At 36.1% G+C, this 25731-nt stretch overlaps 1 protein-coding gene across 1 annotated transcript in view; it reads left to right on the forward strand.

The window, feature by feature from the left end:
* Positions 1-24888, forward strand: part of LOC104518431 (calcium/calmodulin-dependent 3',5'-cyclic nucleotide phosphodiesterase 1A) — a gene marked incomplete at its 3' end in the record, with an annotated part of 40670 nt that extends 15782 nt beyond the window's left edge. Inside the window, exons 4-13 of the mRNA XM_029086839.1 lie at positions 217-283; positions 1226-1342; positions 2739-2879; positions 7627-7727; positions 10259-10384; positions 16569-16670; positions 16790-16910; positions 20752-20833; positions 22430-22550; positions 24704-24888. Of these exons, the coding sequence (XP_028942672.1) occupies positions 217-283; positions 1226-1342; positions 2739-2879; positions 7627-7727; positions 10259-10384; positions 16569-16670; positions 16790-16910; positions 20752-20833; positions 22430-22550; positions 24704-24888 (1163 nt within the window). The remainder of the gene's footprint in view (positions 1-216; positions 284-1225; positions 1343-2738; positions 2880-7626; positions 7728-10258; positions 10385-16568; positions 16671-16789; positions 16911-20751; positions 20834-22429; positions 22551-24703) is intronic.
* Between the last annotated feature and the right edge of the window lie 843 nt (positions 24889-25731).

Below are 25731 nucleotides of genomic sequence, written 5' to 3' on the forward strand. Positions count from 1 at the left end.
TGAAAATGTACCAAAGACTGCACTAACATAGGAGAGTAATACACCAGCAGAGGGGCTTTTCTTATAAGTTCATAACAAGACTCATGTCATCTCTAGGATCAGAGCCTTGAATAACAGTGTTATTTCACAAACTGTGAAAGATGAATTAAAAAAGAGAAATTGTTCCAGTACTTTTTGAAGGAGTACTATTACTTAATATTTTATTTTTTCTTTTAGGATGTACCGAAGAACTTCTAGCATGGTTGGTTTGGCTTACCCAGCAGAAGTGATAGTAACATTTAAGGTAACGTAAGTTTAATCATTGTGGAATTTGGATGTATTTGTACTTACATTTAGTGAAATTTAGGGTGAAAAGAATATAGTTTTCTACTGGACATACCCTAGCCATATTTAGTACTACAGAAATGAGCACAAAGAACAGAGAAGTTAATAGGTAAAAATTCACAAATAGAATATTATTATGTTTATTGTTTCACTGATCAGTTGTGATTCATTTGGATGCTATTAGGGCAATAGGATGAAATTTGTATAGAAATGTGAGACATGGTTTCATCAGCTCCCAGTGGTGTGCTAATCAGTGTCTCAGCAGGATTTGTTTCCTTTTTAGGAAAGGAAAAGGAGAAGAGATATTGGGATAGAACTAACAAAAGAAACAGCAGCTTATGGAACAAGTACAGTATTTGCAGTGAATTTAAAGGCATTACTGTAGTTCACCTGAAAGACTGTCTTTTATAGTAGAAAAGTCCCTATGGCTGTGTATGCAATTAAAAAATGGTATTTCTTGAGAATGTAGTGCCTCATCTTTCCTCCTGAAAGTCAAACACTGATATTATTCTCAAATTGCTATATGACTATAGCGTTAATGACATTTCATAATAGCCTATTTAAAGGATGGATATTTGCATTAGCTCCATGAGGTTGTGTAGACAATTTGTATGCAGAAAGTTAAATTTGAAAGATTAAGGCCTTTGATTACAAAGTTGCATAGGTCATGTTACTAGTATTTTATTCTTAACTGGCACAACTATTTTCATCATTAACATTGAAAAAGACATTAATGTGTTATCTACAGTAGGAGTGTGAAAGAGCTGGACAATAAAAAAAACCCCAAACTCTCCTCCTTCCCCCCAAAAAAACCCCAAAATACATTTTTCAGTGATTAACTGGGAACCTACTTGAACAGATGGAAACTTTTATCTTCTTTTTCTTTTCCTCTCATCTACAGGATGTTGATAAATGGTCTTTTGATGTATTTGCCCTGAATGAAGCAAGTGGAGAGCACAGTCTGAAATTTATGATGTATGAACTGTTTACCCGATATGACCTTTTGAGCCGTTTCAAGGTCAGAAACTAGCCACAAATAAAAATATGTATGCAAAAATATGTATGTAAAATTTAAAATACAAGAAATCCAAGATATGTTTGAAATTGTATTTTATTGTACAATGCAGGGCAGAATTTCAAATATTGCAAATCAAACATTGTAATATGCCAATAATTCTACTAAATGGAACTTCACCCACAGCATGCAAATTTTGCTACAACTGAAAAAAAACAAAAAGCTGTGGAGACCCATTTCAAGTCAGTTTGGGATGGGATGTTGCTAGTGAGCAGCTAGATGCTCTAAGCATTAAACAGATTATGTATACAGCCTGCTTACTCTGTAGTACTGAATTATTGTCCCACTTTCTTAGAACAATGATTCCTAGTAAGGCAGAAAACTGTAGTTAGTTCTAAGTACTTTTTTCATGGTCTAGATCATACTATGCTGCCCACCATTGTGTAGGGGTTTTGACTGAACCTTCCTCTCCTAACCAACTAAAAAGAAAAGGCTGCTTTTCCGTGGTGTTTGGCAGGGTGTTGCAGTACAATATGGAGTATTTATAACCGACTTTGAAAGGCTGAAATAAAAAAATGGATCAAAGAGCCAATTTATAATTATAATAGAATCATAGAATCATAGAATGGTTAGGGTTGGAAGGGACCTTAAAGATCATCTAGTTCCAACCCCCCTGCCATCAGCAGGGACATCCCCACTAGATCAGGTTGCTCAAAATTTTAACAGGTAACTCAGACTCTGGGTGCTTGAAGTCAGGACCACACCAGGGCTATCATTAGCAACACAGTAAGAAAGTACACAATGTTACTGGTTCAGTGGGCTTAAGCCCATTCTCAGTCCCACTATTTACCTTGAAGGGCATTTAAAAAAAGAAAATATCTTAAGGAAAATATAATTTCATTATATGGGAGAAAGATGGGACTAGATAGTACCTGTACTTCATACATTGCCTGGAAGAAGAGAAGGAAGGGAAGGCAGACTATCAGATTAAAGGAAACTTTGTCTCAGGCAAGGTAAAACTGTTGAAGAAAAATAAAAAAGCCTATTGTTCGACTCATATCTGTCATGTCTTTATTATATGAGCAAACTATGCATTCCTGGTACAAACAGACGTCTTGAAAACTATTTGGTTGATAGTTCTGCAGTCTCTTGTACACTAACCATATACTGCACATGGTGTATGTAGAGGGTTAGAACATCTACAAGAATTGGGTGAAGACTCCCTGATGCATGTAAGATATTAGATCTTTACATTCTAAATATTACTTTGTTGTTTAATTGTTTAATTAAATTCTATAGTATATTTATTTGTGGTTGATTTATTGATTTATTGCATGATTAACTTTGCAGCTGTTGCAGGAAAAAAAACCCATTTATTTTAATTTTTGCTTCCTCCTAGATCCCTGTTCCCAATCTTATTTCATTTGCTGAAGCTCTTGAAGTTGGTTACAGCAAATACAAAAATCCATATCACAATTTGATCCATGCAGCTGATGTTACTCAAACTGTGCATTACATAATGATTCACACTGGTATCATGGTAAGAAATACTGCAAAGTTCAATTCACTACTTTTCTCAGCCTATGCTGTTTTGGATACATGTGTATGTTTGTCTTTTCTTAAGGAAAAAGCTCCCTTCAAAATGATGCAGAGATAGATAGATTCAAAACTACCATTCACGCTGTGAATTTTATGTCATTTTAACAGTTCTTCCAGGCTGGAACTCTCCTGATGCGGAGGAAAAAAGAAAAAAAAAATCCTCCTTAAATTCTTTTTGCTTTTCATTGCCTGGGCTTGGGCATTATATATCATACTAAAAGAGGTACATTTGCAGGAGTGGGCAGGTGAGAATTTTTTGCTTCCACATCAGAGCCTGGGAGGTGTGATCAGGCAAGGAAGCTTTAGTGACTGCTGAGGTACTGGCCATTGAAAAATATACTGAATCAGTGTGGACTTACTCAAATACTCTGCAGCTGCTTTTTGTTTTAGTTTATAACCTTATTTAGGTCTGCTCTTGCATACTCTGTGTGCCTATAGCAGGCAGGAGATTGCATTTGCCTTGTACTATTGAGATATCCCAATGCTTTTTAGTATTTACTTTGGGAACTGAAGTGAGTCTGTGCAAGCATTTGTACTCTGAACACTTACCTTTGATTTGATACCAGCAGTGGGAGTCTCCTCAATATCAGCTTGCTAGACAAAAGTAAATACTGACTGAAAGAAAAAGGACATTTCTGTCAACGGCCTCTTCATGATTCGTCTTCACTATGAATGCACTTGTTTCAAAAACAAAAAACAAAAACCAAAACCAAACCAAAAAGGTGGGAAGTGATAATGTCTGATTTCTGGCTTTAGGGCTGACTCTAAATGTTTGTGCTCCAATATGTACATAATATATGAAAGTTGTTGACTTATGTTAAGCTTTTTCTCACTGTAAGCTTTGCCTTTGGCTTCAGTGGAAGGAAAATCAAGACCCTGTGCATTGCAGGTTTTAAAGCTACTGTTTGGAGGAAGTGTTTTTCTTCTGAACATCAAGTTTTTAAAACTATGTTTTAACACAAGTACTACTTGCAGAGTCAAGCCTGGAGTCTTCAGCAGCCAAGATTCCTTTTCTCATTGAAATGTTTTCTTGAGAAAGGACTTCCATAGCAAACTGAAGAACAGGCTAGACAGCTCTTGCCAAGTTCACTCTAAACCAAAGTTGTTCTGTAAGAAGTTCACCTATCAAAATAGTATTTTAATAAAAGAAAAAGCTTGAAGAGATTAGATCATGTTTCCTATCCTACCCTTGTCTTCTACTATAACATCAATGGTAAGCATTGAGACATATCTTTGTTGCAGGTATATATCTGGATCAGCAACTCAACAGGGAGGAAAATCCCTCTATTGTATTATACATTATAAACATCCCTTTGCCCTGTTGTAATTGTGACCCCTTGCCTTTCAAAAAAACCCAGTAGCATCTATATTTTCTTTGTGATGCCACGGCAAGGTTCCAACTTCCACAGCTAACCCAGTCAATTTGGTATGCTTAGCCATTGATTAAACAACTTTGCAATGCACTTCGGGTATCTCTGAACACAGAATGAAGGAACCTGTTTCATATTTGAATATCTTCTATTCCACAGGGTGCACACAAGAATGAGAAAGGCCTCTCCAACTCAAATTTTACAATATTAGCATTTTAACCTTGGAACTGCACTTTGATGTGATGCACTTTGGACAACTATTTTTAGAAAAGCTTAGACTTTATTACTGATACTTTGCTGTGAAATGTCATTAATGTTGCAATTCTGATACAAAATATTCCTGTAAAATTGGGACAGCTTTTATATATTCACATTTGAATTGCTGAATTATGATATTGGGAAGTTCTTGGAAAGATGTCTAACTAGGACAACACTTAGTCAAGAGTGCCTTGAAACAGACATAGCTTGCCAGGCAGAAGGAACATTTATAGAAACTAGTGTTTGAAAGAAGGCCTAGTGATTCTGCAGCTTGCAAAATATTTCTGTCTAAAATGTCATTTTCAGTTTGAGAACGCATCAGTACCATACAAATGTTCTATTTAACTTGTTAGGTTTTTTTCCTGTTGCCTGGTTAACCCTACAGAACCCTACTCTATAACAATTTGAAGTTTGCTTCTCAAGCTAATAGTTTTCAGAGTATGTCCATTGTGATGCCTCTTTTAACTCTGCTGTGTCTTGTAACAAATACTTGGATTGGAGTCAATTTGATGCAATTCTATATCCAATTCCTGTGTGTTTTTTTGGAGATTGGCATGTAATTTGAAGTTCTTGTGCTTTCATTGTGTCTTATGAAACTGACTCCCAAATGTTGCCAAGAATTGCTGTCTTCCTTGTTCACCCCTGAAAGACAAACTGAAGCAAATGCTTTGGAAAGCTAGGGTTTAGAAAATTCTTTTCACAATTCCTGTTGTGGAGGTCATACATTTTGTATCTTTTATATGCATCTGGAAAACAGCCATATTTCAGGATTTGCCACAAAGTTTGGCTGCTCGGAGTTTATGTTTCTCCACAAGCCTTTAGAGAGGTTCCAGTGAGGAATAACACATATTCAGAATCACACTTAAAGAAATAAAATGGTCATTGTATTTTCCAACAGTTATTGTCTATCTTAAGAAACAAGATCCAGCCACCTCAGATCAATGCATTAGAAAGTAAAATATCACAGATGGCACACAATCTATTAACCTTCCCAAGAGATTAAATCCCAGATGATATGACTGAAATATATAACTCAAGCTTGCATTTATGAAGTCTTCATCTTTATAAAGATTTAAGAATCCAAGTCCCAGGGCATACATCTTGTAAAGAACTTTTGAGTCATCCATCATCTTCCCACCATCCCTTTTCTCCTCCCACGTACCTGTATTGCTCAAACTAAAGGAAAAAATGTCTTTACTGTCAATAAGTGCATTGTGAGACTCCCTTTCTTACTCATTTTTAATACACTGTTGTTTAAAAAAATAGTTAGAACCAGAGCTCATGAAACATTGAAATGTATCTATTTAGTTATAAGCAATTTATAATACTGGAAAATGTCTCTCAGTAGAAGAGATCTTTTCCAATAGGTGTTACACCTGCATAGCATAGTATCTCCCAAGAGGGAATCAGGTTCCAGCTCTTTGCAGTCTTGCAGACCTATAGTTACCTGATTTTCCCTCTCTCTTTGAGAAAAACCCTTGTTGACTCTGTAAGAGCTTTCTCTTGCTTCCTCAGAAATCCTTTAGCTAAAGTAGTTCTCTGATTCTCTGATTTGAATACTGATCTGAATTTTGACTGTACAGCTAGAGTCTATAGAATACTTGCTCTTACACAGTACTGTATGAAGTTTCTGTGTAGCCCAAAGATAGTGTTTGTAAAGGAATGCTCTTCTACTTATAAATGCATTGTCTAGCAACTTATTTGTTTTCTAAAAAGATTTTATTTGAACAAGCATCTTAAAGAAAAAGTTTATGCTTAGTTTTAGTTACTAATAATTTCTGGGTTTCTATTCTGTTTGGTATGTTAAAACATTGTGAAAGCCAGGACCAGTCATGGCCTGGTTTCTTGTGACACACAATACGATGAAGGTCATAATTTCCATTTTTAGAACTGCTTACAGTACATTCTCATTCCTCTGTTGTGACCTTTTTAAATCTATACTGCTTCACCAACAGACAGTACTTGTTGTTCCTCAGCAGTCTTATTTTGTCACTGAATGACCTATTTCATTATTTTCACATTACGTAGCAATCTTGACTGTTTCCTTTCTTCTTCTTTGAAAGAAGTACTATTATTGGCAGATATACTACTTCTGGTAGCTAACACATCTTACATGCATTCATGCACATGTTTGTGAATATAAAGGTGTGTAAGGATGAGAACATTCTTTGATCCTTTAGTACAGAAGCTTACTTCTACACTAAAAAACCCCTGAAATATGTGTGGAAATGCTTGACTGATGTTTGACTTAATCAGTCCTATGACTGCGGGGGTTAATTATCATATGATTTTTCTGCCACCATTTTTAAATGGAGTAAATTTTCTCCAAGATGATTTATCATTCAAGAAATAGAACTTGAAAGATAAAATAACAGAGGTGGTTTTACAAATGGAGCGATATAGAGCAGCCTCATTTAGGAAGAGTATAAAAGCGCACAAAACTCTAGGGTCTGAATTATTTTGTATACATGAACAGTACTACCCTTTGTTCTGTGTAACTGTACACTAACTTTATGCACACTTTTTTTACATTTGGACAAAGTATGATAAAATTTAGAATAGAAAAATCACCCATGAGTATAATTTTAATGCTATGTACTCTGGTAAAATGCTGATGTTGTACCTAGAAATTATTGTGAACTCTATGTATTGTTCACTAAAAGACAAATTATAACCTTATTTTTATATCAAGTTTTTAGGTGAATATACCATAATTTGGAAAGTGCCATGTATGGGCTAGCAGATTAGATACTTCCTACTCAAAACAGCTACATAGTATGCTGTATAATCTTAATAACTTCTTATATTTTTTGTCTGCCAATATTTACTTTGCTAGTGACCATGAGGATGTTAACTTGGTCTTAGAGAAATCATAATAGGTACAAGGAATTATTTTACTATATAATACTGAAGGGTTACGGATATATAGTTACTTGGATGAAGACAAGAATAAAGTTTACTTAAATTGAAGGTAGTGCAAAACATTTCCAGTACTGTAGTGTTTGATCTGAATAAGGCTGTTATAGAAAATATGACTAAGATTTGTTTTTCATTTACCAGCACTGGCTCACAGAACTGGAAATTTTAGCAATGATCTTTGCAGCTGCCGTCCATGATTATGAACATACTGGGACCACAAACAATTTTCATATTCAAACAAGGTAAGCGAAGTGGTCCCTAAAGTGTCATATCTGGAGTTTGCTGTTCATTGGTCTGAACTGTTTCATACCTCTTACTGATACAGCCAGGAAATAGCCAGTCATTCCTGATTTTACAAATTGCTTCCTTGACCTCTGCACAGTAAATGGAACTGCTCATGTGAACAAAGTGTGGAAAAGCAAGGAGTTAGCTCCACAGTATTTGAAATAATTATGTTTTGGAGCTGACATGTCAAGAGAGAATTCAAAAAGTTTCAGAACGTCGGACTTGAAAACCCCTCACCCACCCCTCTCTTTGCTCACTTAAATTCTGATACTTTCAACTCAGAAATTTCTTCCACAGTGTCCCCAGAAAAACCACTTCACTTTCAGCAATGTGTCTGCACTTATTTCAGGCGCTACATTTTGTTTCAAGTTGTGTATTAAACTTACAGGCTTCTCATACAGAAGGAGAAACCTTCAAGTACAGCTTTAGAAATCCTTACCAAGAGTCCTCTCCTAGCATGTTTTGACAGCATCTGTAGTAGTTACAGAAAAGAAATCTAGAAAGAAATCCAGTTTGAAAGTCAGACTAACTATTCTCTTGCAGGTGCAGTGTGTTCTTCTAGCCTCTGGTCCAGAACCAGCAGCATACACCTCTCTCCTGTGAAATATTTTTAGCTTATCAAAGGAAAACACTGACCAATCCGTTACTGGGTGATAAATGGTGCACCTGATACTTTGCCTACTAAAAAACATCTTGTTCTGTCACATCAGGCTATACTTTTTTTTAGCATCCTCAGTTGAGGAGTCTGCTTTACCTGCTCTTGAAAAAAAATGTTAGCAAAACACTGGCATATTCTAACAAACCAGCTTGGGGCTAGAAATACTGCTACTTTGAAGTGAAGCACCCTCACACTCACCTATACAGATAGTGTCCAATGGTTACATTTAAATTAAATCTGTAGCATACTTGTGCTCTGAAATGTTTCCTTTGATAATGAACAAAATCTAGATTTGCAGCTGAAATAAAAACATCTTTTCTCCCTCAGCATAATCTGGCTAAAAATAAGCTTCAGTTTGTTGTTCCAAGTTTATAGTACTTTTCTATTTTTGTCCTCAATATTTTGCTCTGAAGTATTGCAGAAGTGGAAAATGAATTAAGCTGTTAGCCTTAGAATTTCACTTGGGCAGACTTGCAAACAGGTATTTGTTCTGTGATGGCGCTCATTCTTCTCTCCTAGTGGTACCTGGCCCTGATTTGGCATTGTGGGGCCATGATTCCACATTTCTTTCACCTGAGAAAAGCTGAGGATATGGCTGTCATAGTCATAGCAAATATTAGCACTGTTTAAAACTAGCCATAAGCAGCTATGTGGGTCAAAGTGGGCTTCATACACATGTGATTGGCAAATCACAGATTTTCCCATTATTTTAGTAGAATTATGGATTTAAACATATTCATTATTCAGGTAGGTCATGGTTTGTTCCCTCTAAATATTGTTTCCAATAATATTTTAATTTTTTAGATTCCTTGGTATCATTCCATACACATTGGTGGTTACACTGAATATATACCATTGCTCAACAGAACAAGAGGTTGAATTTACCTTATTAATATCATAGTAAGTTGTGCTGCTAAATCATCACACCTTTCTTCTAGTAGAGACTTTTTCAGTTGACCAAACTGAAATAATTTGGAATAGTTTTATCAGAACAGAAGTGTAGCAGAGAAGATTGCTTAGGAAGTCAGATCAGATCTTGGGGAAACAAATTCCCCAAGATTTAATGAAATTTGAAGCTAAGTAGGACAAATCTGTCAATCTATATGGAACTTTGGTATTTTAGGTTATTATTTAATTAAGAAGGAAAAATACTGTTGAGAGTGCTATGTTATGGTAGGGGTCTGGCTTTAGGAAGCACTTGAATGCAATCTAATTTCAGCTTGTCATTCCTTCCATTCCTTTTCTATGAGGCTTAAAATTTTTCTCTTTTCTGAAAAAAGATGGCATTCATTTAAAACATATGACATTGAAGTTTTAAAATATTTCATTATCTACAGCTCCTGGTTATGAGTAACATGGGCCAAAGCACATCTCCCTCTGAACAGGGATAGTAACTTCTTAATACCCATGCTTAATACCCACCCAGGTGGAGCCCCCTCTGTTGGTGAATGCGTTACATTTTAAATGGTTGTATCACCAAAGAATACTCTTGTGCAGCCTAATTAGACCATTTCTGTCGCTTTATGGTCTCATCATCAGTCAAGAAGCTCAAAGATCTCCTCACAGATTTTTGTCACATTTATATAAATAAAACATTACACATTTTAAAATATGACTTTCCCACAAACAGTATATACAGTGATATAATGATTTTTTTTTTATACATTTAGGTTGGGAACTTTATCAATATTTAATAATAGGAACAAGTAAACATAATTTGATATGTATAGTCAATAGTTCTCATAGCGAATACACAGTTCTGCCTTCCCCAGTGATGTCATTGGAATGCTATTCCAAATTCTGCCTTTTTTTTTTTTTTTTTAACTCTAGGTCAGATGTTGCAATATTGTACAATGATCGTTCTGTTCTTGAAAATCACCATGTGAGTGCTGCTTATAGACTCATGCAAGAAGAAGAGATGAACATCCTGGCAAATTTAACCAAAGATGACTGGAGGTAAGACCTACTGTGACATTAAAACTTAATTCCAGTATTTAAAAATAAGAAAAAACACCAGACCTTCCCTGTGGAGTCTGTTTTAAGAGTTCAAATTACAGGAAGAAACTCTAGCACTGGAAGTGGCAATGGATATTAAGAGCTTAGGGAAGGCTGCTGTAGTGTAAAGTACTGTTTTCCAAGTAATTTTCCAAGTGCAGTTGTGCATTTATGAGGCACAGTGTTGGACTATGTGGACAGTGTCTCAGGTGAGATAGCTCTTCAGGAAAACCACAGTGCTGCCCTCTTGAACCAGATTACTTTTGTCTACCAGTGGGCTGAAACACTCTGCTGCCAGGTTGAGCACTACTGCCTCTGTGATTTCTGCTGTGTAACAGCACAGCATAGTCACATCTTGGTTAAGAATTAAAAAATGATGTATCTGGAGTCCAAAAATAATAAAGGCCCAGAAGCACTACAGAAATCTCTTTCTTCTTCTCCTCCTTCTCCTCCTCCTCCTCCTCCTCCTCCTCCTCCTCCTCCTTATCCTTCAGTTTTAGTGTAATTCCTGAAGAAAATTTGACCAGCTGAAAGAATCATGATCATAACTGATGTCACAAATACTAAGACCTGTAAGACCAAAATGAACAAGTGTTACCAATAAGAATTTTCCATTATTAGAAAAGACGTGTTATCTTTGTATGCCTTTGATCACTACATATAGCACTTAAAGTATGTCTCCTATGTGTTTCCGTAAACATAGCTTTTATTCAGAGATCCTAAAATTAACTTTTAAATAGGTGGACTGTGAAGTCAGAGAGGTGTTCTGCTTCCAGGAAAGTCTCCCACTGTAAATGATGCCACCATGAATAACAAAGCTATACTCTGCTTTATTTATATTTTTATAAAATTATACATTTATAAAGGAGTATGTGAATGTAAGATCAAATTTTGGTGTGGTGTACATTTACAGATGAAGGACTATTTTACATGGTAGATTTACATTATTTTACTCATCTACATGATCAGAACACCCTTAAATAAAACATTTACTGAGTGTAAGTCTGCAGACCCTTTTGGCTTTCAATTCATTATTTTTCGGTAGCTACTCCAAAGCACTTAAAGTATTTTTAATTTTTCATTTAATACAAAGTGAGAGAGGAAGCATACACTTTCTTATTCTCATAAAAATTTCTACTCAGAGGATACTTATTTGGATTTAGTTATAAAGTTTGTGTTGTAAATTTAGTTCTGGAGAAACATATCTGGGAGTAAATTGTAAACTTCACCGATAATTGTCATATACACCTGGTTTTTCATTGCCAACATGAGTCAGCCTTGCTCTGCTTGGAACTATTTTGAACCTGATAGTTTTGGGGCTGATAGGTCTCTCTGACCCTATTTTTGCTTGTCCTAGTTACTGAGTATGGAGAAAGTGATTGTGCCAGTAGACAGCCATCAGAGACTGGTATTCTGTCTTTTAAAACCATCATTGTAGAGGGGTAATGATTTTCAAATCTTCAGACTTGTTTTCTTGAGTATTTTTTGAAGTATTGTTGTTCATATTGTGTCCTACCAGAGAATGCTTCCAGGTAGAAAGGGGCAGATCTTTTTCAGTTGAGTTTCAGTTAAGGACTGTATCAAGGATGGCTTGAAGACACTTATGTGCTTCCCCAGTCCTGGCTCCTTCATCATGATGGGAGATCACCATAAATGAGCAGAGTTTCGGAATCCTTGTAGCAACATGCAGAAATTTGGCCGCCAGCTAATACAGTACATCCTAGTTGTTCCCTTTTATTATGTCACTGGGGAAAAGAGTGATAGGATGGAAACTCCTGTGAAAGAAAATATTTCCCGATGTACAGAGGAGCCCATGGTTTCCAGGTGTATGTTATTTATACATATTGCTCTGGTGGACTGCAACAGAATAAAGGGAGGAATGTGATATATCGTCTTCACATTTCTGAAGCACAGTCTTCTCTGCCTAGATTGCTCAGTCTGGTCTTCCCACAATTCTTTTTCTTTATGTAATGAACCTTTTGCTCTAACATCTGTTGTATTTCATTTCTCCATGGATTTTGAACCTGTGATAAACTACCATGTTCCTTCAGAAGCTGCCCAGTCACCGACTAGGTGTGTTTGTGCTTGCTTTTCAATCTCCTCTCACTGTAACCCAGTTTGGATTTCCTGGAGGATTTTATTTTAGTTTTGCAAATTTTGTTTGTATACAGTGGCCACACAGTTTGAAGTTGGTGGGATTTGGCAACCAGAAAAAGTAGAATTTATGGTCTCTTGTTGGGGCTATTCAGTACAACTTAGAAGATCTGTATGAACTGACTAATAAGCTCAAGTAAATAAACGAGGACATTCAGTTCCATGTTTTGTCACTTAACTAGGCAATTGCAGTCTGTACTTTCAAACAAACCGATAACTTCTGAAGTGCAAGTCTGTGAACATGCACAACCTGTTGAAGTCTGATATTTAATTTAGAGGGTCAGTCATGGAAATGATGGTTTCCTCATATTAATTTCTAATATCCAAATGTACTTGTTACTATGTCACCAGATACAGTTGTTTGTTGGTGCAATGATAGTTCTGTTAGCCACTTAAAAGAGGCTCTTCAATTTTCTAATTATTACTAGAGTGAACCTCTTGGATCTACACTGAAATTCATGCTGTTAGACTAACAGTTTTGAAGTTTGCCCTGAATCAAATTGGCAGTAAATTGAAATGATAATTTGTTCAACTTTTGATGTACTTCTTGGCACTGATGAATTTCTTGACTACTGTCAGATCTGTTTTCTTGAGCTGCAGCGATTTCATTTTTTTAAAGTTTAATACCCCTGCCTATTTAAACTGTAGTTCTGCTAATTATTTCAGCAAGATGAAGCAAAATGACTGAGAATGAGTTTATAGTATTACATTTTATTTTCTACATGTTAACATTAGGAAGATAAATGCACTAATAAACTGTCAGCTTCAATTAAGTTTAAAACATAGGGTTTGGGGCTGAGCAGGGAAACACTGCCAGCATTCTGATGAGGATGTCCTTTGTGGATAAAACATGTGACATTCATAGTCATTTCTCACTCTTTTCACAACTCTGAAAATACATTCGAGTCTTCCATATTGTCTTGTTTCTCTCACTTAGTGCTGCTAAATATCTAAAGACGGATCACTTTTTGTCCCCCTTTCTCCTGGCTTCTGGTGTTCCAGCACCCGCTGGGTTACATCAACAGTCATAGGTGGTCAAGGGGTATTAATGTCTCAAACCATTCCAGTCATACGGCATACGATGATGTATCGCCTGATTATATAAAAAAGAACTACCACAACAATATGTTTTATTGTGGTTGTTTTAACTTGGCTGGCAGCCAAACACCACACAGCTGCTTGCTCACTCTCCCCTGCCCAGGAAATGAGGGAGAGAATCAGAAGGGTAAAAGTGAGAAAACTTTATATGAGTTGAGATAAAAAACAATTTAATAATTGAAATAAAGTAATAATGACAATAATGGAATATACAAATGAGTGATGCACAGTGCAATTGCTCACCAGCCACCAACTGATGCCCAGCCTGTTCCCCAGCTAGCGATCCCGGAGCAGAGACAATCCTGAAACCAATACCACAGTCCCGGAAGAGAGAGACACAGCTTTACAGCCAGCCCTCATTTATATACTGAACTCGATGTTATATGATATGGAATATCCCATTGACCTATCCATATACCAGTTTGGGTATGCTAATCTTATTACGCTCCCCCACAGCTTCTTCTGCACCTGTAGACTAGCAAAACATGGTAAGTTGGAAAGTCCTTGATTTCTTATCAACAACTAAAAGCATCAGTATATTACCAGCATTCTTCTCATACCAAATCCCATACTGAAACCTAAACACAGCACTATTCTAACTACTAAGAAGAAATTTAGCTCTATCTCAGCTGAAACCAGGAAAATTTTATACAATGCATATTGAACAGCTTTTCTTTCGTAAATTCCCTTGAAAGTTTTCTGTCTGAGGAAAGCAGGATTCCTATAACTTGCAAGATGAACCTTATGTCTTCAGTTACCAACTTGCTTTTGCTCATCTTAGACTGTTCCTGCATTTTTCCATTAGTTCTCCAGCTGACTAAATGTCTTTGTCATGGATGTATCCAGGTAAAGCTGGTTTCTGTTTATTGGTTAACTACTTTTCAAAAAAATTTATGTTCCACTCCTTGTCTCATGTTTATTACAGGAATATACATGTAATTTTTTCACATCATCTTTCATCTATTTTTTTACAGTATCCTGTCCATAGGACGTATGGATATAGGAGGGTTGAGAAAGGATGACAGCACAGGACATGACAGTTTACTTAGAGCTTTAGTTAATGTTTCCATGTCAGTTCTCAATTTTCCATCGCTCTGTTGATGGTGGATGGGGCTCAGGCAGGAAATAACTGAAGGCTGTAGGTAGAGAGCCTCTCCTTTGCTCTTCAGCAGCTTTTTAGTGGCCTGAAATCTTCAGAAGTGTGTGAGGTGGTCCGTGCTACATTGCTTCATCCTTATTCAGGTGATGGAGGTAAGAATTAGGGTTTGTCTGCTGCCATGACAGTGTGAGTAAACTGGAAGCAGCGTTTTGCTTCCCTGTTCATCTTGTGTAGTAGGGGTGGGCTTATTTCTGATTGCTCTTAAAAGTTTGGATATGGAAAGTTCCTAGGAAAATCTCCCATAAAAAGAGGAAGTGATAATTATTTCAGTCTTAACAAGCAACAGGGTTTAACAATGCAGAGCCCTCAGTTTTCATGCAGAGTTTGCTGGGTTTTTTTTGTTTGTTTGTTTTTTTTCCAATGGGTTTAGCAGTGTTTGAAGGGTACAGTTTCAAAGCAATGTCGAGTAGAACAGTTGGGATGCAAATTAATTAGTATCTTATTATGAGGTCAGATAAGGTAAGGCATTTTCTAAACACAAGTTGCTATGGCTGCATATTATTGAATAGAAATGAGAGGACTGAGTCTTTATCCAGTTAGATCAAAGCAAATTGGGAATAAATATACAAAAATCAATGAGGAGTGTCAGCTTTAATATGCAATTAATTTGACTCAAAAGCAGTCTTGATAATTTTTTAACAAACTATTGTAACAGCCCTAAAGCAAACTGCAATTTACCTCTTTAAAACATAGTCCTTTGAAAAAACTGCAGGTAAGTAAATCAAAGATATGAATACAATATGAAAGATCAGTGAGAATGACTGAAGTAGGATTCTACTGTTGTAATTGATACTTGGACATTCTTAAGATTGGGGATGTGCTCATGAATATATGCTACATAATCAAAGATTTAATGTGGTGAATTGTCCCAAAGGTACATATAAGCAACACTTGCACATAAATCCTCATATGCCATTTAAAAAAGCATGTAAATAAAGACCCAGTAGACTCCTACATGGTCTATATACAATCCATCTACATCAAGAAACAGAATTATTGTTGACAAAATTAATGTACTTTCATATACAATGAGAATGAATACACTTTCTTACATGATTCATGTTTTACTATTTTCGTATTCATTTAATAGAAGGCTGATAGACAAGCCAACATCTCTGACTGTAATACCAAGATATAGATAAATTATAAAGCCCAAGCTTGTTCTGATTCATGAAATAGGCATTAAGGTATTTTTGAGAGGAAGGGTAGTTTGTCATAATGTTCATATGTTGGTATAATGTTGATAGTGTTTCAGATGTAATATCTCTTGCTCTTTTGAGTGTTTCCACAGCCTTCTTCCTAGATTTAGTGTTAATGCCTACTCTGCACTAATATGAGGGAGGTAATAAAAGACATAAATATATCTTCTTGTGTGGTGGTAAGCCCAAAGACCAACTGGTTTTTTGAATACTCTACTGCTAGAAAAATAAGGAAAGTCTTTTGGGTGACGGAACTGCATGTAATTTTAGTTCATACAGAAAAAAGGAATTAAAAAACAGTGTGACTCTGAAATAATGATTACAGAGTGTATTTTCTGAAGTACATTGCTTTCGCAGAATCCCTTTAGGATACAGCATTCAAGTTGTTAATAATTTATTTAAATGCTTTTTAAAACGTAATAAAACCTGAGATGTTGTTTAGAAGGTTATAAATTAACAACTACTGCTTAAACAGATGTACCATACATAGAATAAATGAATTGTAATCAGTCATTTTGCTTTTAACTATTCTTAGGGAGTTGCGTAGCTTGGTCATTGAGATGGTCTTGTCTACAGATATGTCGGGTCATTTTCAACAAATTAAAACAATGCGACATACTCTACAGCAGACAGAGGGGTAGGTTATTTTCCATTCTATTTATTATCTATAGTATTTCAAAGAGCTCGTGTACAAGAAAAGAATTTAAATATTTGCTTTTGTTTTGAGATAATTGCAGCATGTCCTTGAATTGACAGGGTAGACAAAGCCAAAGCCATGTCTTTGATTCTACATGCAGCAGACATAAGCCATCCAGCAAAATCCTGGGAACTGCACTACCGGTGGACCATGGCCCTGATGGAAGAATTTTTTCGACAGGTGCCATTTTTAAAATCTTTTAATAAGTCTAGTTCGAGAAGCAGTGATTACACAACTAAATAATTTCACAAGTATATCAGCAAGGATGCTATTGGTTCTGACTGACAAGTGTAGTCAGTAGTATATATTCCTTACTCTTCATATACATACCACTGACATTAATTCAACTTTTATGTGCATGAATAAGATGTAATTGTTATAACTCTATATCTATTTCAGCTGATACCAGGATTCTGAGTGTTGTAGTGGGTTTTTTTTCTTTCAATAATAATATAACTTGTCAAGCTGTTTTCATTCTGTAGGCAGAGATTTATATACACTTTGAGTTAAAAAGAAGTACCAGCAGGATAGGATGAGGGACTTGAAAATAGGAAATCTCATGTTCAGAATGTTGTCTCTATTTCACATTTCAGAAAGCCTTCTTATTTCTTTTCCTTGCCAGTGATTGCCATATGTATGCTGCATAGATCTGAAGATTTTTCTTTCATAATAGCCTGATCCAAAGCCAGAGATGAGATGGTATCTTCCTGCTAACACTGTTGCTATATATCCTAAAAAAACGCAAGATGACACACCTTTGTGAAAGTCTTTTAATTTCTGAGAGATACTGAATTCAAAGAGAAAGCCCAGTGGGTGTTGGTGTCACTGCTGCCATTTTTTCACTCACCTCAGCAGGTGAAAAAGACATTTCTCCAATGGGGGAATACTCTCCCTGTAATGAATATTTGTGACCACATGCATTTTTAACATAACAGTTACTGAAGTACAATTGATAACAAAAATCCCATTTAGATATTACACAGTTTCTACAATTATACATAGGTTTTAAAAATGGTTAATACAGCTAAAGGAACAGTGTATGTCTTGCTCATTTTGTTTGCAGTTATTTTGCTGTGTACTGACATTTTCAAATCATTTGGGTCACAGTGGAAAAAGAGGTTAGAGAATAAAAAAGTCACCGTGTTAAACATGAGGTTGTTAGGTCCATCTGCCCTAAAAAGTTCTTGCCTGGTTCCTAGTTTCTTTATATGAAGTCACAGTAGGGAGCATCAGGACATCCTTGACTCTGAGTTTTGCACTGGGGAGACAGATTGGAGAGCTGGTGTCTTAATCTAAATAATGAATGGACTAAGTTTTGTGGAAATACTGAGTAGAGTCATGAGTTTGTGTCTGCTTCTGTAAATGGAAATGATGAGGATTTTGAACTTGAGCAGAAAAAGGGGGAGCACATTACCCCAGATATATATTACTTGAAAAGGTCAGAAATGACCAACTGCAAAAACATTTTAGACACAGAGAGACAGACAAGGCAGAGCCCATGGGACAGTGAGGCAATGTGTCCAGTCAAGTGGATGTAACATTAGCAATAAACAGTATCACACTGGTCATTGAGTGCATAGGATCAGCTAATGTTTTAGTTATTCCTTTATCCTTTCGTTAGAAGAAGTAGCTGGATCCCAAATAAGCTGCTCAAATACTTGAGAAGGCAGTTAGCAATAGAATCAGATCACCATGTATGTATTTCTCCAACTCAGCAGTATAAAATGTGAAAGTCTCACAGGCTGTAGAGGAGTGTGCAAGGAACTGAATTCCTCTTCATATGTACTACCAAGAACAGTGTGTGTGGAGTAATTCCAGCACATTTAAAGTATGATGAAGCAACTGTACATATATAAATGCACTGACCAGGTCAGACACAGTAGGTCTCCTTCCTGCTTCCTAGATGTGCTGGATTTGTTGTGCCTCCTCTGGTCTGTTGATATAAGCATGTGTGGTGGAAATCTCTGGAATTTCCAAATCTGTGTCAGCCAAGATGAAGTAGTCCAAATGTATACAAAACTCACTAATTTTTCCTCCTCTTTTCTTTAAAAATATTAATTCAACCCTTTCTACTACTATACAGGAAAAAGCAGCAGAACCTGAAACTGCCTATGCAAAAACAATGCTTTAACAGGCAGCTTTCAAAGTAGTGAGGACCAGCAAAAAATGAACATTCACCTAGACTAAAACTTTGTTAACTACAGCTAACAGTTAAAATATATGCCAGTGTTAACTTCAGGGAAAAAGCCAAACAATGTTTTAAGTTTAAAAGTAACAGCTACAGAAAGTGTGTTATAATGCCAAGGAAAATCTGAACTCCTTGTTTAAAACAGAAATACACCCATCCATCTCAAAACCTTAAAAATAAATACGTAGTTCAAGTCACTCAAAGTATCACAGCGCCTATAGCATTCTTCTCTCAGTCTGAACAGATGCACAAAAAGAGAATTTGTCCAGTGAGTTCAGCACCCGGCCAAAGAATTTCTTTTACTGTTTTAATCTTTGTCTTGATTTTAAATCTCCTGAAATTCTAATGATCAATTTAAATACTAGTGCTGTGTCCATTATTACAATTTTCAGTAGACTTAGACTTATATGACATTTAAGTATTAATTATGTACTATATTAATTGCAAACTAATTCATAATTGGGGCTTCAAGATTTACTTGAAAACATTGAAAAATTCAAACTGATTCTTTACTAGCGTGCAATTTTCTCTCTTTCAATACATAGTTAAGGGATGATTACAAAATTAATATTGCTTTAGAAACCCTGTATTCAGCAATGTCTGAAATTGTTAGAACTGCCCCAGTTTATATTATATCACAATCTGGCTCCTGCATTTACATGGAGATACCACTAGCAGTGCTCCTAGTAGTAAGTGTCAATGTGTTCTACACTCTGAAATCAAATTATGAACACTTGGGCATAGAATTTAGAGGGCATAGAGATAAAACTCTTCACTTGCACATGAAACACAATCTGCGAGCTAAATCTGTTCCTGTGGCTGAAGTGGTTTTATTGGTACTATAGTTCTAAACTTTTCCAAAATCTAGTTCAGTGATATATGATAAAAAGACTAAGAAAAGTTGATACTGCCCCCTTCATCTATCAGCTTCTGATGAGATCTTTGGGAAAATGATATGTTCATTCAGTGCTCCCCACTGAGTGATCATGAAATGGCACTCTCCATGACTACATTTTCCTTGAAAGACTAAATTTTCCTATATCTGTAATGTCAGTTCCTCTGACATTATCTGGGGTCAGATTTGTCCAGCAACACAAGTTATAGTCTGCTTTGAAAGATATATCTTCAGATGTTTTTGTGCCACTAGACTTTCTTTTTGAGCTTTTGCAAGTCATTTGGTCTACCATGCTGAAAATGGAGGTAAGACCTCCCAGTCTGTTAAGACTGTTATGACATAAAACCTCTTTTAATGTGTTAGGTGTTGGAATATTTTCAGAACTAGGTTGTACAAATAATCTTTGTAATGAAATTGAGCTTGTGTGTTTTAAGGCTTCAGCAGCAGAGACACAAGCCTGCTAGTGAGTTCAAGTCAGGTTGTACCCTTGACCTGTGTAAATCCATTGAAGAAATTATATGTGCTGGATAAACCAGTGTGATAGAAGGACACACTTAGCATTTGACACACTACTAAAAACATGTGTAAATATCTCCAATCCCATTACATCTGAGATCAGCAGGACTAAACTGTGAATATTGATGGACTTCATATGAGTTGAATCTCATTGGCAGGTATCTGGCTCTTGAGGAGAACTTGCTTGCATTAAGTTCCTTTATATAAAAATTATCAAAATGTAAGTTAGAATTTTGACTTTTACTTTTCCTGAAAATTGAAAGATAAGTAATGAGAGGTTTTTTGCCTGTGGCTTGTTTTTATTTAGGCATATAAGTGAACAAACTAATCTGTTGAATAAATACTGAGAATGTTCAGATTCCTTTGTCTCTCTATCCCTCTATCAAATATGTGCTTATAATATTAAATGTTGTTGTTTGCAGGGCGACAAGGAGGCTGCTTTAGGTCTTCAATTTTCCCCACTCTGTGACCGCAAGTCTACTTTGGTAGCTCAGTCCCAAATAGGTAATGACAAGTTGTGTTTTTCTTTTTCTTGCATGTGTAGGAGCTTGTAAAATCATGTGGACATTTCTTATATCTATTTTGAATTTTAAGTGTTACAAATGCCATCATATAGAGGGTATTTCTTTGCACCTATCTCTTCACCAAATTCATATGCTTTTACAACAGAAATACACTGGTCTCAAAAGAACATGAAGTAATTTCAGCATATGTGATGCCAAAGAGGGGTAGGAGAGGGATTAACCAAAGTACTGGAGATGAGCCAAATTTATACTGTACATGCTTTAGAGTTTGGTAGATTGTGTCCTCAGACAGATTGAGTCTTGCTCAAGAACTCACAGGTATGTCTTTACTTTGGTCTGAAAGCCTGGTACTGTTTTGTAGATGCATCTCGACTCAAAGCTAGATCATACATCAGATCTCTGGCCTGCAGTTAAGACTGCCAGTGTGGCAGGGTCGAAGTACACAGGGTCAAGCCTTCTTAGGTTTGCCGCTGCATTCTGTTTCCGTCAATCCTAATTGCATTTTGGTCAACAGTGGCCAAACTTCAGCTTCCCATTTTTAGAAATGTGGGTCTTGGCTCTCTCTATCCCTGTTTCCATCAGGAATAATACGGAGATAAAAACAAGTAAAGATCACTGAGGCTAGTTAAAAGGAAATATCCTAGAAGCATATGAGTAAAGCAGTATGTTCTACCAACAGCTATACCTTTTATGTGAGTGAACACAGTACTTACAGAAAGATTCTATAGGTGACAGTGTCTTATCCTTGAACTAAAGCACATTATCCTGTCTGATCTTGTCACTCAAAATATCCTTTATTCCATTTAACTGGGACTTGAAAGACAACGTGCTTGAGCATCATACCTGCTGCATGAGGGAAGCTAGATCCTAGGCTGAAGCACTGTTGCTCACCTTCGTGCTGCCATTGCATGGTTAGAGTAGGCAGACATCTGGAAATCCATTGCTAGCTCATGCTTTAGCTTCCACCCTCCCTCCCCCACTGTTAAGTGCTCAGCAGAGAATAATGCTTCATTCTCTCATGGTGTCATTCCATACCTTGATGAGCACTTTAAAATGTAAAAGACATTGTTCAGAGCTGACATCTCAGAACTGTGGGATGAATGCTGTCTCCTAAGGATATTACTTGTTCTCTTCATTGATTTGACAGAACACTCCTACACACTGTGAAATAACACTTTACCTTCACAGAATAATAAACAGCAGTTTAAAGTATTAACTCCTTGTCAAGAAGCTCCAAATAGTAAAGGAGACAGTATGACTTCTAGCCCCATGGCTCAACAGTAGCTTCCCTTCCATTCCATAATTAATATTCATTTCAAATGGTAGGTGTGTTCTGCAGTGCATAAAATTTACAAGAAAAAGGAATGAAAAGCTATAATTATTAATATCTAGTTATATCTATACAGCTTCAGGTGTTTTTAGTTTTAGGTGTGCTTTTTTTCCTGAAGATTATTCTAGTGGTATCTAGTATATTGAATCAGGACTACAGTCAGAAAATCAGCCTAATATCAAGTATTTATTTTTAGATTTGAGAGCTGTGGAAATATAAAATCTAGTTTTCTTTCTTCTTCTTTAGGTTTCATTGATTTCATAGTAGAACCAACATTTTCTCTTCTTACGGACTCAATGGAGAAAATTGTTATGCCTCTTAGAGAGGAAGCATCAAAATCTGAAAGTCCTGCATTTGGGACACCCAGGTATGAATACACTGCTTAGTTATTGAACTGACATAAACTAACATAACAATGTCATTCTCAGAATATCACAATTATTTTAACGATTGGAAAAGTAACAGAACTAGCTGTACGGTATTGCCACCATGTGGTGCTGTGTTGAATTTGCAATATGCTATTACTCCACTGTGGACAATTGTGCATATAAAAAGGCAAAGCACAATAACGAGCAGAATGCACATGTATGAAATATAAAGCTGATTTTCTACAACATATCTAATAACGATTTTTTTCCTTTTACTATAATCTTTGCCATATATTATTGAAGTTCCTAGTTCTCTTGTCTTGAGCCATTTTCAGTATAATTTTAATTAACTGTACCAAAAGTCATTCTTTCCTTTCTGAGAGGCAATTGGAAATGGAAGTGGTGAAGGTGGTTTCAGGTTTTTTCTATTTTCTATTATGTTGTTGGTCACTTTCCTTCTTAACCTTTCCATTTTAGTATTATTTGATATATACACTTGAGACAAAATTGATTCCATTTCTATTCCACTTGAGAGATCTAAATAGTGTGTAAGTGAGATTAAGGGGGGGTGTTGTCCATCAAGCTCTTGATTTTTGTATCATGATAGGAGTTGTCTATAAAATAAACTAGCTATGACAGTGTTACCTGAGTGACTCCACACTGAAAGCATTGTTCAATAATCCGATGCTGCTTCTACAACTGTTACCACATGTTTTTCATTTTAAAACTGTAATTTGAGCTTTCACTGAGGCTACTAATATGATAGCTCTGCAGGGTGATTTTTCATTTGCTGTGCATTAGTTAGATTTTAATAGCAAAATGATGAACCTAACTCTTTTCTGATCATGAGTTTACATGTATTTTGGTTACTAGAAGTAAGTAGAAGTTACTAGAAGTAGGTATTTAGGACAGTGTTCTTAGTGTTTTGTGGAACAGTGTTAAACTAAGGCATTATTGATAACAAACTTATTTACCTACTCCTTCACAAATGAGTGATTAGCAGCTGCAAATGATTAGTAGCTCCAGGTTTCATTTTCAGTTGATGTTCATGACTGGTAGATGAACAAAGGTTTGTGATACAGCAAAGCTTCCACATGTGAGGTGGAGGATAAAGGGATTTTTTTTCTTAGTATGTAATCAAGAGCTACACTTATGAAGAGAGTGGAGAGTCTATAGCATGTTACAGAAATGTCTGGGCCAGCAGGGTTGTACAAACACTACTGCCATGAGTATACAGTGTGACATTCACTGTGGTGCCTAGAAAATATTATATACCCTATTCTTTCCTTCCTATCCCTTTCAGCATCTCTGGAGCACACAGATATTACAATTAACTCTTCTTGTATAGTTCTTGCTAATATGTTCACTGCAACTATATTTTCTGATTAATGGAAATCCATTTCTATGCATATTAACATCTGTCTTCAGTACCAATGAGATAAACTATACAGCATAATTGAGTAAACAAAACCCAGTATGACATGATTAGCTGTGCAAGGCCAGAAATAGGTCTGGTTTTTTTTAATCCTAAGAAAAAAAGAGAGTTAATTCATTTTTTTCCCACCTTCACATGTATCTGCATAGTCACATAAGAATAATCAATTTGACATCTACCTTACCTTACGTGTAAGATGGCTGCACTAGCTCTAAAGTAGATTTTAAAGCCACTGTACTAAATCCTATTTTGACTACACTTGAAGACATGTACCTTGAAGAGAATTTTCAGCTGAAGCTAAACTTATGTGCCATATACTTTCATATCTTGTTTTTTTTTTAAATGGATCAACAAATAACAATCAGATGTCTTTCCTGGGAACCCCAAGGATACCATTCATTGTTCAAAAACACAGCTAAAAAGCTGCTCCAAAATGGCTACACAGACATTCTTTCAAGAAGCAACTCACAAGTGATGTATTTTCAACTGTCACTTTTTTTTCCCCCTAGAATTCCTTGGAAAATGGTCAGTATGAGTCATTCCCAGGTTACAGCTTCATGAGTTGAAGAGATGATGTATCTTAGACACTCTTTGGTGAAAACTATTATTTCGAGTTAGTGATTGCATGTAGGCCCTAAGGAATTTGATGCAAATTAACCGTGTATTATTAAAATCACTTGTCTGTTTTCATAATTTTGGGGTTTTTCACTTCTGCAGCCAAAATAGTTTGGGAACAGTAAGCAATGCTGAAGCACAAAGACGACCCACTTTTAAATGTACAACTGATGGAGGGACTCACACAGAAAATTCTCTAGCAACTGTAGACCTAACAAGCTTTAAGGACAACTTGATGAAGATCATTCAAGCAAACAAAGAAAGATGGAAAGAATTAGCAGTAGAAGGTATGATATACTAAGTTGGAATGTTTTTATAGGTTACTTCCTAAGACCTCCCCTACTTTCATTTTTTAAACTTCCTTCAACCTATAAAAATATGTAGTTGCCTTGTACTCATATATTGTATGTCCTATTGTTTGTTTAGATGGTCCTATTTTGCTCTCCCAGCATGTATAAAGAGATGTAGGTGGTCAGGGGATGAGGAAATCTTATAGCCTGTACAATAAGGCTCTGCGCTGCTCAGCTTATCTTTAGAGGTCTGGTTTAGAAAGGTCCATTTTTGCACATTTAAACTTAACTGATACTGACATCTACTTTAAATGCCAAAATCAACAATTCAAAGTAGTATGTGCTGCCACATTTCTTAAGAAACATGAAACTTGTACTTTGCTATTAGAAATGGTATTTGTTCCCCACTGTATGGAACTAAATTCAGTACTGCAGGCTTCTGAGGACTATGCTGTAGGCAATTATTTAAATGACTCAGTGGATCTAAAGATTTGGGCAATCGCAACATGTATTAGCCCCAAACAGGGCAAAAAGTGACTCTTCGTTTGCTGGTTGATACTTAACAGCAAAACCTACATCAAGCATTTTAGTTCATAAGCCAACCTGAAAATTGTCTGGAGTTACAGTTATCTGAGTGAAATGATTTCTGATAATTGTTGAACACAATTTATAACCTTATTCTAAGTTAAATTAATAGCATTTGGGAATATTTTGTCCACAGTCTGTGTTATTTCTGAGTAAGCACCTGGAATATTTCAGCATAGTGTGTCAGTGCTGGGACTGGTCTTGTTGTACATGACCTGATACTGACTGCAGGAAATGGTATCCTGGAACCCAGAG

The sequence above is a fragment of the Antrostomus carolinensis genome, unplaced genomic scaffold (genome assembly GCF_000700745.2).
Source record: "Antrostomus carolinensis isolate BGI_N321 unplaced genomic scaffold, ASM70074v2 scaffold15409, whole genome shotgun sequence".
In the NCBI taxonomy this organism is placed as follows: domain Eukaryota; kingdom Metazoa; phylum Chordata; class Aves; order Caprimulgiformes; family Caprimulgidae; genus Antrostomus; species Antrostomus carolinensis.